The sequence below is a fragment of the Ranitomeya imitator genome, chromosome 2 (assembly GCF_032444005.1).
Source record: "Ranitomeya imitator isolate aRanImi1 chromosome 2, aRanImi1.pri, whole genome shotgun sequence".
NCBI classification, from domain to species: Eukaryota; Metazoa; Chordata; class Amphibia; order Anura; family Dendrobatidae; genus Ranitomeya; species Ranitomeya imitator.
The window spans coordinates 38,190,867-38,206,151 of NC_091283.1; the positions used below are offsets into that span (position 1 = coordinate 38,190,867).

General features: G+C 48.3%; 1 protein-coding gene across 1 annotated transcript in view; it reads left to right on the forward strand.

The window, feature by feature from the left end:
• The window catches only part of LOC138661665 (immunoglobulin superfamily member 6-like), a 33,855-nt gene extending 18,791 nt beyond the window's left edge, over positions 1-15,064 (forward strand). Inside the window, exons 3-5 of the mRNA XM_069746507.1 lie at positions 1,796-1,906; positions 12,659-12,681; positions 14,751-15,064. Coding sequence (XP_069602608.1) covers positions 1,796-1,906; positions 12,659-12,681; positions 14,751-14,912 — 296 coding nt within the window. The 3' untranslated portion in view covers positions 14,913-15,064. The remainder of the gene's footprint in view (positions 1-1,795; positions 1,907-12,658; positions 12,682-14,750) is intronic.
• The last annotated feature ends 221 nt before the right edge of the window (positions 15,065-15,285 follow it).

A 15,285-nucleotide genomic window follows, 5' to 3' on the forward strand; every position in this document is an offset into this window, starting at 1 on the left:
CATCTCTACAACAACTGTTAAGAGGAGACTTTGTGTAGCAGGCCTTCATGGTAAAATAGCTGCTAGGAAACCACTGCTAAGGACAGGCAACAAGCAGAAGAGACTTGTTTGGGCTAAAGAACACAAGGAATGGACATTAGACCAGTGGAAATCTGTGCTTTGGTCTGATGAGTCCAAATTTGAAATCTTTGGTTCCAACCACCGTGTCTTTGTGCGACAGAGAAAAGGTGAACGGATGGACTCTACATGCCTGGTTCTCACCGTGAAGCATGGAGGAGGTGTGATGGTGTGGGGGTTTTGCTAGACCATGAGAGTTACTTATGAGCACTTTTGAAAATAACATATTTATTAAAATCGCCAGTCTTTTATTATGTAAAAGAAAGGCGGCTTCTCTTTCTATATATTATAGTTTTAAATGTTCCCTGGTGGGTTTTTCTCTCACCACAGGAAGTGAGGGCGGGTCTTTCTCTCTCCACAGGAATATAGAGCGGGTCTTTCTCCAAAGGAAGTGATGGCAGGTCTTTCTCCAAAGGAAGTGATGGCAGGTCTCCACAGGAAGTGAGGGCTGGCCTTTCTCCACAGGAAGTGAGGGCAGGCCTTTCTCTCTCCACAAGAAGTGAGGGTGGGCCTTTCTCCACAGGAAGTGAGGGTGGGCCTTTCTCCTCAGGAAGTGAGGGTGGGCCTTTCTCTTTCCACAGGAAGTGAGGGCAGACCTTTCCACAGGAAGTAAGGGCGGGCCTTTCCACAGGAAGTGAGGATGGGCTTTTCTCCACAGGAAGTGAGGGTGGGCCTTTCTCTCTCCACCAGAAGTGAGGGCGGGCTGTTCTCTCCACAGGAAGTGATGGCGGGTTTTTCTCCACAGGAAGTGAGGGCTGGCCTTTCTCCACAGGAAGTGAGGGCAGGCCTTTCTCTCTCCACAAGAAGTGAGGGTGGGCCTTTCTCCACAGGAAGTGAGGGTGGGCCTTTCTCCACAGGAAGTGAGGGTGGGCCTTTCTCTTTCCACAGGAAGTGAGGGCAGACCTTTCCACAGGAAGTAAGGGCGGGCCTTTCCACAGGAAGTGAGGATGGGCTTTTCTCCACAGGAAGTGAGGGTGGGCCTTTCTCTCTCCACCAGAAGTGAGGGCGGGCTGTTCTCTCCACAGGAAGTGATGGCGGGTTTTTCTCCACAGGAAGTGAGGGTGGGCCTTTCTCCACTGGAAGTGATGGCAGGCCTTTCTCCACAGGAAGTGAGGGCGGGCCTTTCTCCACAGGAAGTGAGTGGACTTTTCTCTCTCCACAGGAAGTGATGGCGGGTTTTTCTCTCTCCACTGGAAGTGAGGGCAGGCCTTCCTCTCCACTGGAAGTGAGGGTGGGCCTTTCTCCACAGGAAGTGAGGGCGGGCCTTTCTCCACAGGAAGTGAGGGCTGGCCTTTCTCCACAAGAAGTGAGAGGACTTTTCTCTCTCCACAGGAAGTGAAGGTGGGCCTTTCTCTCTCCACAGGAAGTGAGGGTGGGCCTTTCTCTCTCCACAGGAAGTGAGGGCTAGTCTTTCTCTCTCCACAAAAAGTGAGGGCGGGCCTTTCTCCAAAGTAAGTGATGGCAGGTCTCCACAGGAAGTGAGGGCTAGTCTTTCTCCACAGGAAGTGAGGCAGGTTTTTGTCTCTACAGAGCAAGTGAGGATGAGTTGTTTTTATCCCTAGAGGTAGTGTGGGCAGGTTTTTGTCTCACTTTTTATAAGGTTGAGGAAGGAGGTGTTGTTAATAAGAATCTAAGAGGGAACCATATTGAATTTGTAATATTTACTTTTTTTTCTCAGGACGAGAGCATCAAGCACCACTGAAAATGTATATATTCTCTGCTGTCATTGGAGCTGAAGCATGTGTTATAGTAATCCTGATTGCTGTGGTTATTAGGAATCATTCCCGAGGTTTGTATGAATGTACATGTGGAAGTCAGAAATAATAATTTCCATGATTTACAAGCGTACATTCTGTCACATATTGGTAAAAGTAGACAGCATGGCGATGGGCTGGATGTTATATACCATAGTGGTGAGGGGCTATATGTTATACACCATGGTGGTGAGGGGCTGGATGTTATACACCATGGTGGTGAGTAGGGTTGAGCGACCTTGACTTTTTTAGAGTCGAGTCGGGTTTCGCAAAACCCGACTATCTCAAAAGTCGGGTCGAGTGAAATCGGCCGATTATGTCGAAAAGTCGGGATCGACCGAAACACGAAACCCAATGCAAGTCAATGGGGCAGCATAGTCGGCAGTGAGTGGGGGGCCAGGAAAACACCTAGAGTGCCCATTTTAATGGCAAAAACATCCATTCTTCTTAATGAAGCTTGTCAATCTTAATTTCCCTTATAATAATAGTTAGGCATTGGAAATTGGGGGTCATTTGGCTAAAGTTGTTGGGGGTAGGGCTGGTTCAAGTATTTTGTGGGCCCAGGAAATCTGGACCACGTCACGGCAGTGGAGCAGGGCGAGGTAAGTATTTAAACTTTGCAAGTGCTGTGATCCTGAGCAAGCAGGGGGGGGGCACTGTTTGGCATTGGCACTGGCACAGGGCCCCTCAAAGTACGGCGGTGTGTTTGCACGGCGGGGGCACCTCCCACCGGCAGCGACACTTTTGTGTACTATGAGGGGCCCTGTGCCAGTGACGTCGCCAACGAGTATCCCCCCCACCTGATGAAGGAACCTGCACTTTCATCTGCACCTTCCTCTTTGTCCCCTTGAAAGGTGGTATAGTATGTGGGAAGGGGAACCTGAATTTTAGCAGGGTCAGATTCTGGCTGTGTAGCGTGCAAGGGGAATGTAGTGGTCTGGGGCAATGTACCAGCAGACTCATCTATCACTGGCTGGGCAATGGGCAGGATGAGGAGGAAACACAGATATAGGCCCAAATAATAAAGTGGGCTAAATGCAGTTCAAAATTGAAAGGCAAGTTTAGGACCTGGTATAAGAGAGATGCCGTAAAGTGGCTACCAGGTACACATAAAATTGGCCATTTTTATGCGCTAAACGCTCTCATTTTTCATATTTCTAGTGCAGTAATACAGTTCAATTTTCGTGTTTTATGTTTGTATGTTTTAGCGCTGCAGTGTGGTGCCTTATTTATTTGACTATATATGAGTTGGCGACTCTAGGTTCAGCACCTGTTCACACTTAGTCTATGTTTGGATGTGACGGTCAGTCTTTTGAAACAAATCAGTAAGTAGGCTAAATGCAGTTCAAAATTGGAAACAGAAGTAAACAGGCGGCACTGGTTTGTTCAGTGGAGAACAGCAAGGAGCGGCAGACACTGTTAGTAGGGCCAACAAAACAAGTAGGCCAAATGCATTGTTATATTACAAAATTTAACGAGAGCCTCAAAATTGAAGCTAAGGAAAGGCAACCTGGAGAACACCTTGGAGCGGCAGACACCGTTTCTAGAACCCAACCAAACAAGTAGGCCCACTGCAGTTTTTAAATAAAAAAAAAACTCTTCAACGAGAGACTGAAAATTGAAGCTCAGAGGAGGACCGCTGTATTGAGTGGCGTAGACACACAGGTAGTAGGCCTTAAACAAAAAATTTGTCTCAATGCAGTTTAAAAAAAGGTTACAGGGGTACACAGGCAGCATTGGTGTGGTCAGCGGAGGACAATTTAAATTAGGGACTGCAGACAGACTTAGTAGGATGTCCCCTGTGGACCATGCATCCACCACATTAACCCAGTGCGCCGTAATGGACACGCAACCTTCCGTGGACATGCCTACTGGTCCATGCGTCTGTTGTCAGGTGCACCTTTGTACTCACAGATTGCCTGAGTGCATGGACGATGCGGTCTTTTACATGCTGGTGGAGGGCTGGGATGGCTTTTCTCGCAAAAGAAGTGTCGACTGGGTAGCTCGTACCGTGGTACAGCGTAGTCCATCTGGGCTTTATAAATATAAAATAAAGAAAAAAAGTAGGCTCTATGCACTTTCAACTAGGTTCCAGGGGTACACGGCCAGCATTGGTCTGGTCAGTGGAGGACAATTTCAATTATGGACCGCAGACAGACTTAGTACGCCTACAATTAAAAAAAGGATGCTCTATGCAATTTAAAATAGGTTCCAGGGGTACACGGCCAGCATTGGTCTGGTCAGTGGAGGACTATTGGAAGGAGGGTGTAGGCACTTTAAAATAGGTTCCAGGGGTACACGGGCAGCAGTGGTGTGGTCAGTGGAGGACTATTGGAAGGAGGGACCGCAGACAGACTCAGTACTAGGCCTAACATAACAAAAGTAGGCTGTAGGCAATTTAAAATTGGTTCCAAGGGTACACGGGCAGCAGTGGTCTGGTCAGTGGAGGACTAGTGGAAGGAGGGACCGCAGACAGGCTTAGTAGGCCTAACATAACAAAAGTAGGCTCTATGCACTTGGAATTATCTTGCAGGGGTACACAGGCAGCATTGGTGTTGTCAGCGGAGGCCGATTGTAAGGAGTGTCTGACAGTTAGTACTCACAAAAAATAAATAGATGTTAATGTCTCGCAATACAACAAAACCAAAAAACAAAAGGGTGGCATACTTAGGTACAGGGGTGGGCTCCTCTGCTGAGTTTCAGACCTAGTAATTTGGCGCTAAGTATTTACTGGTGTAAATATAGGACACTGCCCCTGACTATTTTAAGTAGCATCATACATGTCAACACATTGGTATTGTCAGTGCCAGGCATTGAAGGATGTCAGCGCATAGACTAAACATTGGTGGAGCTGTGAGAGATAATTTTGCAAATCGTAGAGCACTGTTTGAGCTGGGGGGGGGAACTGTCTTGTGGCCGGCGGTACAGGCCCTGGGCCCCTCATGTTACAACAGTGTGTCTGACGTTGGTTGCGCGCCACCACCGCCAGAGACACTTTATTGTACTATGAGGGACCCAGTGGCAGTGCCGTCGACCAAAAGCGTGCACACCCACCTCTTCAGACAAACGGCACTCTCACGGGTGCTTGCGCCAAGTTGCGAGACCACGGCCCCGCGGGGGGAGTTTGCCCATTTAGGGAGGTGTAAACATGTCATATGCTGGACAAACAGCTGCTGCAAATTACGAGATTGGAAAACTCAGTCAGACCAGTCCACAAGCAAGACCTTTTCATAGGAAAGCTAGGTGTCAGCCGGGAAAGGTGGGGCAAAAGAATTCGAAATCCAGGAGTGGTTCATTTTAATGAAGGTTAGATCATCAACATTTTGGGTAGCCAGACGAGTCCTTTTTTCGGTTAATATTGAACCAGCAGCACTGAATACTCTTTCTGATAGCACACTAGCTGCTGGGCAAGCAAGCTCCTGCAATGCATATTCTGCCAATTCTGGCCAGGTGTCTAATTTGGATGCCCAGTAATCAAATGGGAATGACGGTTGAGGGAGAACATCGATAAGGGATGAAAAATAGTTAGTAACCATACTGGACAAATGTTGTCTCCTGTCACTTTGAATTGATGCTGCAGTACCTGTCCTGTCTGCGGTCATAGCAAAATCACTCCACAACCTGGTCAGAAAACCCCTCTGTCCAACGCCACTTCTGATTTGTGCACCTCTAACACCTCTGGTCTGCTGCCCCCTGCAGCTCGTGTGAGAACCATCACCGGCGCTGTGTGCTGGGAATGCCTGAATCAAACGGTCAACAAGAGTTGATTGTTTGGTTGCTAATATTTGTTCCAGGTTCTCATGTGGCATAATATTTAGCAATTTGCCTTTATAGCGAGGATCAAGGAGGCAGGCCAACCAGTAATCGTCATTGGTCATCATTTTAATAATGCGTGGGTCCCTTTTGAGGATACGTAAGGCATAATCCGAAATGTGGGCCAAAGTTCCAGTTGTCAAATCTGCGGATGTGCTGGGTTGAGGGGCAGTTACAGGCAAATCTACGTCACTTGTGTCCCTCAAAAAAACAGAACCCGGCCTTGCCACGCCACCAATTTCCATTGGCCCCGGAGAAGCTTCCTCATTAAAAAAAAGTCATCCCCATCATCCTCCTCGTCCTCCTCCTCCTGTTCGCCCGCTACCTCGTCCTGTACACTGCCCTGACCAGACAATGGCTGACTGTCATCAAGGCTTTCCTCTTCCTCTGCTGCAGACGCCTGCTCCTTTATGTGCGTCAAACTTTGCATCAGCAGACGCATTAGGGGGATGCTCATGCTTATTATGGTGTTGTCTGCACTAACCAGCCGTGTGCATTCCTCAAAACACTGAAGGACTTGACACATGTCTTGTACCTTCGACCACTGCACACCTGACAACTCCATGTCTGCCATCCAACTGCCTGCCCGTGTATGTGTATCCTCCCACAAATACATAACAGCACGCCTCTGTTCGCACAGTCTCTGAAGCATGTGCAGTGTTGAGTTCCACCTTGTTGCAACGTCGATGATTAGGCGATGCTGGGGAAGGTTCAAAGACCGCTGATAGTTCTGCATACGGCTGGAGTGTACGGGCGAACGGCGGATATGCGAGCAAAGTCTGCGCACTTTGAGGAGCAGGTCGGATAACCCCGGATAACTTTTCAGGAAGCACTGCACCACCAGGTTTAAGGTGTGAGCCAGGCAAGGAATGTGTTTCAGTTGGGAAAGGGCTATGGCAGCCATGAAATTCCTTCCGTTATCACTCACTACCTTGCCTGCCTCAAGATGTACAGTGCCCAGCCATGACTGCGTTTCTTTCTGCAAGAACTCGGACAGAGCTTCTGCGGTGTGTCTGTTGTCACCCAGACACTTCATTGCCAATACAGCCTGCTGACGCTTGCCAGTAGCTGCCCCATAATGAGACACCTGGTGTGCAACAGTGGCAGCTGCGGATGGAGTGGTTGTGCGACTGCGGTCTGTGGACGAGCTCTCGCTTCTGCAGGAGGAGGAGGAGGAGGGGGGGCGAACGGCTAAAGCCAACTGTTTCCTAGACCGTGGGCTAGGCAGAACTGTCCCAATATTGCTGTCCCCTGCGGACCCTGCATCCACCACATTCACCCAGTGTGCCGTGATGGACACGTAACGTCCCTGGCCATGCCTACTGGTCCATGCATCTGTGGTCAGGTGCACCTTTGTACTCACAGATTGCCTGAGTGCATGGACAATGCGCTCTTTAACATGCTGGTGGAGGGCTGGGATGGCTTTTCTCGAAAAGAAGTATCGACTGGGTAGCTCGTAGCGTGGTACAGCGTAGTCCATCAGGGCTTTGAAAGCTTCGCTTTCAACTAACCGGTAGGGCATCATCTCTAACGAGATTAGTCTAGCTATGTGGGCGTTCAAACCCTGTGTACGCGGATGCGAGGCTAAGTACTTCCTTTTTCTAATGAGAGTCTCGTGTAGGGTGAGCTGGACTGGAGAGCTAGAGATTGTGGAACTAGCGGGGGTGCCGGTGGACATGGCAGACTGAGAGACGGTTGGAGACGGTATTCTTGCCGGTGCCCTACATGCAGTGTTTCCTACTACGAAACTGGTGATTCCCTGACTGCTTTGGCCTGGCAACGAAACCTGCACAGATACTGCAGGTGGTGCGGGAAATGGTGGCCTTACAGTGACGGAAGGGATGTAGCGTTGCTGACTAGCTTCATTGGCCGAGGGTGCTACAACCTTAAGGGACGTTTGGTAGTTAGTCCAGGCTTGCAAATACATGGTGGTTAAATGTCTATGCATGCAACTTGTATTTAGACTTTTCAGATTCTGACCTCTGCTTAAGGTAGTTGAACATTTTTGACAGATGACTTTGCGCTGATCATTTGGATGTTGTTTAAAAAAATGCCAGACTGCACTCTTTCTACCATCGGATACCTTTTCAGGCATTGCAGACTGAGCTTCTTTAACCAGATGGCCACGCTGTCCTCCAACAGGTTTTGGCTTTGCCACGCGTTTTGGGCCAGATACGGGCCCGGCAGATGGAACCTGTTGCGATGTTGATGCCTGCTGCGGCCCCTCCTCCTCCGCTTCAGAACTGCCGCCTGCACCCTGTTCCCCCAATGGCTGCCAATCGGGGTCAACAACTGGGTCATCTATGACCTCCTCTTCTATCTCGTGTGCAACTTCGTCTGTGTCACCGTGTAAGCCGGTGGTATAGCGTTCGTGACGGGGCACCATAGTCTCATCAGGGTCTGATTCTGGATTAGTACACTGCGAGGGCAATGTTCTGGTCTGAGTCAAAGGAACAGCATAGTAGTCTGGCTGTGGCTGTGCTTCTGTGCACTCCATGTCCGATTCAACTTCTAATGGGCATAGCCTGTTAACTGTTTCACTTTCTAAGTCAGGAACGGTATGTGTAAAGAGCTCCATGGAGTAACCCGTGCTGCATTCTTCTCTGTTGTTGTTTTTGATGAAGAGGACAAGGAAGTGACTTGTCCCTGACCGTGAACATCCACTAACGACGCGCTGCTTTTACATTTACCAGTTTCAGAAGAGGAGGCGAAAGAGCTAGAGGCTGAGTCAGCAAGGAAAGCCAAAACTTGCTCTTGCTGCTCCGGCTTTAAAAGCGGTTTTCCTACTCCCAGAAAAGGGAGCGTTCGAGGCCTTGTGTTGCCAGACGATGACGGTGGCTCCACAACTCGAAACTTAGCTGCTATATTGCTCTTCCCACGACCACCTGATGCTCCACCACCACTACCATCATTACCAGCTGGCAATGACCGCCCACGGCCACGACCTCTTCCACCAGACTTCCTCATTGTTTGCAAAACGTAACCAAAGTAACGGTATTTGTTACTGTAAAACAACTTACAAGGTGAACTCAAACTTCTGTAGGATTTAGATATCCCTTTATAGGTGGGTGAGACTGCAAGGAAAATCAGGCACAATGTTACACACTAGGTTTTCTGTGGCACAAAATGAGAGAGATGCCACACACGCAGGACTGTCACTCAAGCACAAATGCCAATATTAATCTCCCACTAATTTTTTTTTTTCAGGGAGAATTAAAAAAAAACAAAAACAAAAAAAACAGTATTATAGACACTAGGCTTTCTGTGCCCCACAATTTGAGAGAGATGGGACACACGGCTGGCACTCAACCACAAATGCCAATATTAATCTCCCACTATTTTTTTTTTTTCAGGGAGAATTTAAAAAAAAAAAAAAACAGTATTAGACACTAGGCTTTTTGTGCACCAAAATTTGAGAGAGATGGCACACACAGCACTGGCACTGAAGCAGAAATGCCAATCTTAATCTCCCACTATTTTTTTATTATTTCTGGAAGAATTGGCAAGAAATCTGGCCCACTCTTGGACTGTATGTTTTCTGTGCCAGAAAATGAGACACAGATGCCACACACAGGACTGCCACTGATGCAGATTTGCCAATTTTAATCTGCACCCTTTATTTTTTTTTTCCTTCAGGGAGACGTGAATAAATCTGGGCCACTGTATTAGAGTATATTTTCTGTGGCAGAAAGTGGCTTGAAGAGATATAACGAAACAAAGAAAAAAAAAAACAGGGAGTGTCCTTCAATTACTATCTCCCTGCCTGCAGTAATCTCAGCCAGGTATGGCAGGCAGCAATAAGGAGTGGACTGATGCACAAATTAAATAAAAAGTGTGGACAAACAAACAAGATGGCTGTGCAGAAAGGAAGGAACAAGAGGATTTGTGCTTTGAAAAAAGCAGTTGGTTTGCACAGCGGCGTACACACAGCAATGCAGCTATCAGGGAGCCTTCTAGGGCAGCCCAATGAGCTACAGCGCTGAGGGGGAAAAAAAAAAAAAAAAAACTTCCACTGTCCCTGCACACCGAGGGTGGTGTTGGACAGTGCAAATCGCTGCAGCACAAGCGGTTTTGTGGTTAATGGACCCTGCCTAACGCTATCCCTGCTTCTGACAAAGCGGCAGCAACCTCTCCTTATGCTCAGATCAGCAGCAGTAAGATGGCGGTCGGCGGGAACGCCTCTTTATAGCCCCTGTGACACCGCAGACAGCAAGCCAATCACTGGATTGCCCTTCTCTAAGATGGTGGGGACCAGGACCTATGTCATCACGCTGCCCACACTCTGCGTCCACCTTCATTGGCTGAGAAATGGCGCTTTTCGCGTCATTGAAACGCGACTTTGGCGCGAAAGTCGCGTACCGCATGGCCGACCCCACACAGGGATCGGATCGGGTTTCATGAAACCCGACTTTGCCAAAAGTCGGCGACTTATGAAAATGAACGATCCGTTTCGCTCAACCCTAGTGGTGAGGGGCTGGATGTTATACACCATGGTGGTGAGGGGCTGGATGTTATATACCATGGTGGTGAGGGGCTGGATGTTATACACCATGGTGGTGAGGAGCTAGATGTTATACACCATGGTGGTGAGGGGCTGGATGTTATACACCATGGTGGTGAGGGGCTGGATGTTATACACCATGGTGGTGAGGGGCTGGATGTTATATACCATGGTGGTGAGGGGCTGGATGTTATACACCATGGTGGTGAGGGGCTGGATGTTATACACCATGGTGGTGAGGGGCTCGATGTTATACACCATGGTGGTGAGGAGCTGGATGTTATACACCATGGTGGTGAGGGGCTGGATGTTATACACCATGGTGGTGAGGAGCTGGATGTTATACACCATGGTGGTGAGGGGCTGGATGTTATACACCATGGTGGTGAGGAGCTGGATGTTATACACCATGGTGGTGAGGGCCTGGATGTTATACACCATGGTGGTGAGGGCCTGGATGTTATACACCATGGTGGTGAGGGGCTCGATGTTATACACCATGGTGGTGAGGGGCTCGATGTTATACACCATGGTGGTGAGGGGCTCGATGTTATACACCATGGTGGTGAGGGGCTGGATGTTATACACCATGGTGGTGAGGGGCTGGATGTTATACACCATGGTGGTGAGGGGCTGGATGTTATACACCATGGTGGTGAGGGGCTGGATGTTATACACCATGGTGGTGAGGGCCTGGATGTTATACACCATGGTGGTGAGGAGCTGGATGTTATACACCATGGTGGTGAGGAGCTGGATGTTATACACCATGGTGGTGAGGGCCTGGATGTTATACACCATGGTGGTGAGGGCCTGGATGTTATACACCATGGTGGTGAGGGCCTGGATGTTATACACCATGGTGGTGAGGGCCTGGATGTTATACACCATGGTGGTGAGGGCCTGGATGTTATACACCATGGTGGTGAGGGGCTCGATGTTATACACCATGGTGGTGAGGGGCTGGATGTTATACACCATGGTGGTGAGGGGCTGGATGTTATACACCATGGTGGTGAGGGGCTGGATGTTATACACCATGGTGGTGAGGGCCTGGATGTTATACACCATGGTGGTGAGGGGCTGGATGTTATACACCATGGTGGTGAGGGGCTGGATGTTATACACCATGGTGGTGAGGGCCTGGATGTTATACACCATGGTGGTGAGGGCCTGGATGTTATACACCATGGTGGTGAGGGCCTGGATGTTATACACCATGGTGGTGAGGGCCTGGATGTTATACACCATGGTGGTGAGGGCCTGGATGTTATACACCATGGTGGTGAGGAGCTGGATGTTATACACCATGGTGGTGAGGGCCTGGATGTTATACACCATGGTGGTGAGGGCCTGGATGTTATACACCATGGTGGTGAGGGCCTGGATGATATACACCATGGTGGTGAGGGCCTGGATGTTATACACCATGGTGGTGAGGGCCTGGATGTTATACACCATGGTGGTGAGGGCCTGGATGTTATACACCATGGTGGTGAGGGCCTGGATGTTATACACCATGGTGGTGAGGGGCTGGATGTTATACACCATGGTGGTGAGGGCCTGGATGTTATACACCATGGTGGTGAGGGCCTGGATGTTATACACCATGGTGGTGAGGGCCTGGATGTTATACACCATGGTGGTGAGGGGCTGGATGTTATACACCATGGTGGTGAGGCCTGGATGTTATACACCATGGTGGTGAGGGCCTGGATGTTATACACCATGGTGGTGAGGGCCTGGATGTTATACACCAGAGGCAACAGGGATGGCTGTTATACACTCAGGGGAGGTGACCAGATTTTATACACTGGAGTCTGAGGGGCTGGATGTTACACACCGGGGGGCAAAGGGCCGGATGTTATACACTGAGGAGGGGTGAGAGGCCAGATCTTAGAAACCGGGGTGGGTGAGGGGCTGCATGTTAGATGTTATGCACCAGGGAGTGAGGGGCTGGATGTTGCACACCGGGGGCAATGAGGCCAGATATTATACTACGGGAGGTAAGGGACCGGATGATATACACAGGAAATGAGGCCAAATATTATATACAGGGTGCTGGATGTTACACGCAGGGGGGCAACAGGGATGGATGTTCTAACCCGAGGGCAATAGGGATGGATGAGGACATAGATTTAATTATTAAGTAGTATGTGTCCAATACTTTTGTCATTACTGTAGGTTTGGAGAGCAGGGCTTCTGGAAATAATTTTACAATTAATATAGTTACTGCTGGAAACAGTCAACAAGCATGTGCACAGACTCTTCCTATAACATCTGAGCTATTGTTCCCAGCTGCATTGCATTCTGGGAGGGATAATCTTTTCCTTATTAGTTCCTTGGTTCTTTTCCTGGTGAACAGAAAGCAGAGTCCAGATGTCAGGTGTGATGTAAGATTATATTATTACTACTGATGTAAATGTAATTCAATGATATAAAATGTAACCAACTTCTTTTGCTTTCTTCACAGGTTTATCGAGATCTAAAGATCAGGTGTGTGGACCGTCATTGTAATAATACTGTACTTGGGTGATGTGAGGAGCAGACGTTATACAGTGTATATATATATATATATTTGCTTTACATCATCTATGGGGACAATAAGGATCTAACAGCTTGGATTTCACACTCTAATACCACAGATGTGGCTGACAATCATCTTTATGTCCCATCAATATAATATGCTGGATCTGCCATGGGAAAGGGTTAAAAAGTATCTGTCAGCAGGTTTTTACTATGACAGGAGCATGATTTAGGAATAGAGACCCTGATTCCAGCGATGTGTCAGTTTCCTGGGTGCAGCAGTTGTGATACAGTCACAGAATGCTAAGCTCTGTATAACCCCGCCCACACCACTGATTGGCTGATTTCTGTGCACACTGTGTCTTGACAGCTGCCAATCAGCGGTTGCAGGTGTGGCCGGACTAGGAAGCACAAGACACCTAGTCCAGCAGTGACAATCTGCTGCTGATAAAACATTGATTTTATTTAAACAGCAGAATACATCCTAGTAAGTGACAAATCGCTGGAATCAGGGTCTATGCCCCTACATCATGCTGCTCTCAGAATACATTGCAAAACTGTGCTGACAGATTCTCTTTAAAAACAGAGGGCTTATGCTACGTGTACTCAGGTGGACACGTTATGGACTTCCTTTATTAAAAACTGGCCTTGCGACCATCGCATCCATTTCCATCCTCGTCTATTACTTCCGTGTCCCCGGTAGGGTATTTGTATGATGCCCATTATTCTTTCACATGTCTTTATCATGGAAAACAGCGAGCTGTCAGTTGATTCCATCTCTTTTCAGCAGTGGTTGTTCAGCTTCCAGTTCTGTGACAGCTTAGAGCGTCTCTGACGGTGTAAACTATAATAAATCCGTTGGTCTCGCTCCCTCCTAAGCTCCATCTGCTGTGGTGAGAACCGGTGCAAAAATTGAAAAAAAGTGGAAAACCTTTTTCGCCACTCTGGCTTGTGCTAAAATTTGAGATGGTGAAAAGTCAGTAATAAATTCCCCCCTATATGTTTTGTAAATGTATTACTTTACACCGAGGACGAGGCTAAGTTCTGGGTAGGTGGGCTTCAGTAAGGACTATACAGTCATCAGTACAGTTTCCCAAACAATTAGATTAAAGATTCCACCAATTACAGCCATCTAATGTGTACAAGAGCCTCCCAAATTAATTCAGACACTCAATGCTTTTGTCCTCTGAGAAATTCCACCAATATTCTTGGTCAGTAGAGCGGGCCATACACAATAGATGACTGTTGGCCAAACGATGCTGATCGTTTGGCCAAACACTCCTTCATATACTGTACATGAGCGAGTATCACTTAGTTGGCCGAGCGCTTCTGTCCTCTCTATGAGAAAAAAATGCGCAAATAGGATCTTATCTGAGTAAATGAATGAATTAATAATTAAGGTTATGCTCACCTAATGAGGTTCTGAACACACAACCATGTAAAGGCGTAGACCGGTTTTCAACATCTCTTCCGATGATCAGTCGGCCGGTGTCCCCATCCATGCTAGACAGTTGGCTGAACCCATAGATACCGGCGGGTTCAGCTGACATTAGTCTGTGTTTAGGGACCTTAAGAGTTCAATTTCCCTGAATCGGCATCACAGGGGAAACTAAAGATTAGGCAGTGCCCGCTCAAGTCAATGGTTTGTCTACAAGATACAGGACAGATCCTCCAGCGCGAGAGACGGTCTTTGATGATGCTCTTCATTCTGCCTAGAGATAAGGATCCTGGACGTGATATCTCCCTAAAATATCACAAATGGAAAAGGGTTTTCAAATCCATAGAAATATTTTAATTTCGAGGTTGGACCTCTACCTGGAGAGAAAACAGGGGTCTGGTGACCTCGTAAAACAATCTAAAGTCCCCATCAGCAGAGAATACGGTGAAGACAGCATGGATACGTTGAGTTTGCGCCATGCTCTCTCCATTACAGCTGACCCAGTTTGGTCGCCTATTCCCACAGCCCCCATAGATGACGCCCGGCTCTCCCCATTGTATTCTGCGTGATATAATGTGGTGTATGATAACTATTTTTGTAGAATCCGCAGTTGGATCCTTCAGGCCTTCAGTACGCCGAGATCGCTAAGAAAAGTTTCCATAAACGGTCAAGACCTAGAGTCGAGGTGGATGCCGTCACCTACTGCGCCGTCAAGGTCAACCGCGAAGAACATTCAACCAATCTTGACTGCGAATTATATTAAATGGTCTTTAATGAAAAAATCTGGTCAAAGCCAAGGCCTGAAGAGGACCAATAGTATCAAGTAGAGGATGTGTAGCGATTTACCCGGACGTCTGCCTTTTAAGAACATATTGTACCTTTCATTTACATGTTTTGCTTTATTCATCTTCACAGGTTTAACCCCTCTGTGACCTTAGACGTACTATCCCGTCGAGGTGCCCTGGGCTTATCTGACCCTGGACGGGATAGTACGTCATAGCCGATCGGCCGCGCTCACGGGGGGAGCGCGGCCGATCGCGGCCGGGTGTCAGCTGCTTATCGCAGCTGACATCCGGCACTATGTGCCAGGAGCGGTCACGGACCGCCCCCGGCACATTAACCCCTGGCACACCGCG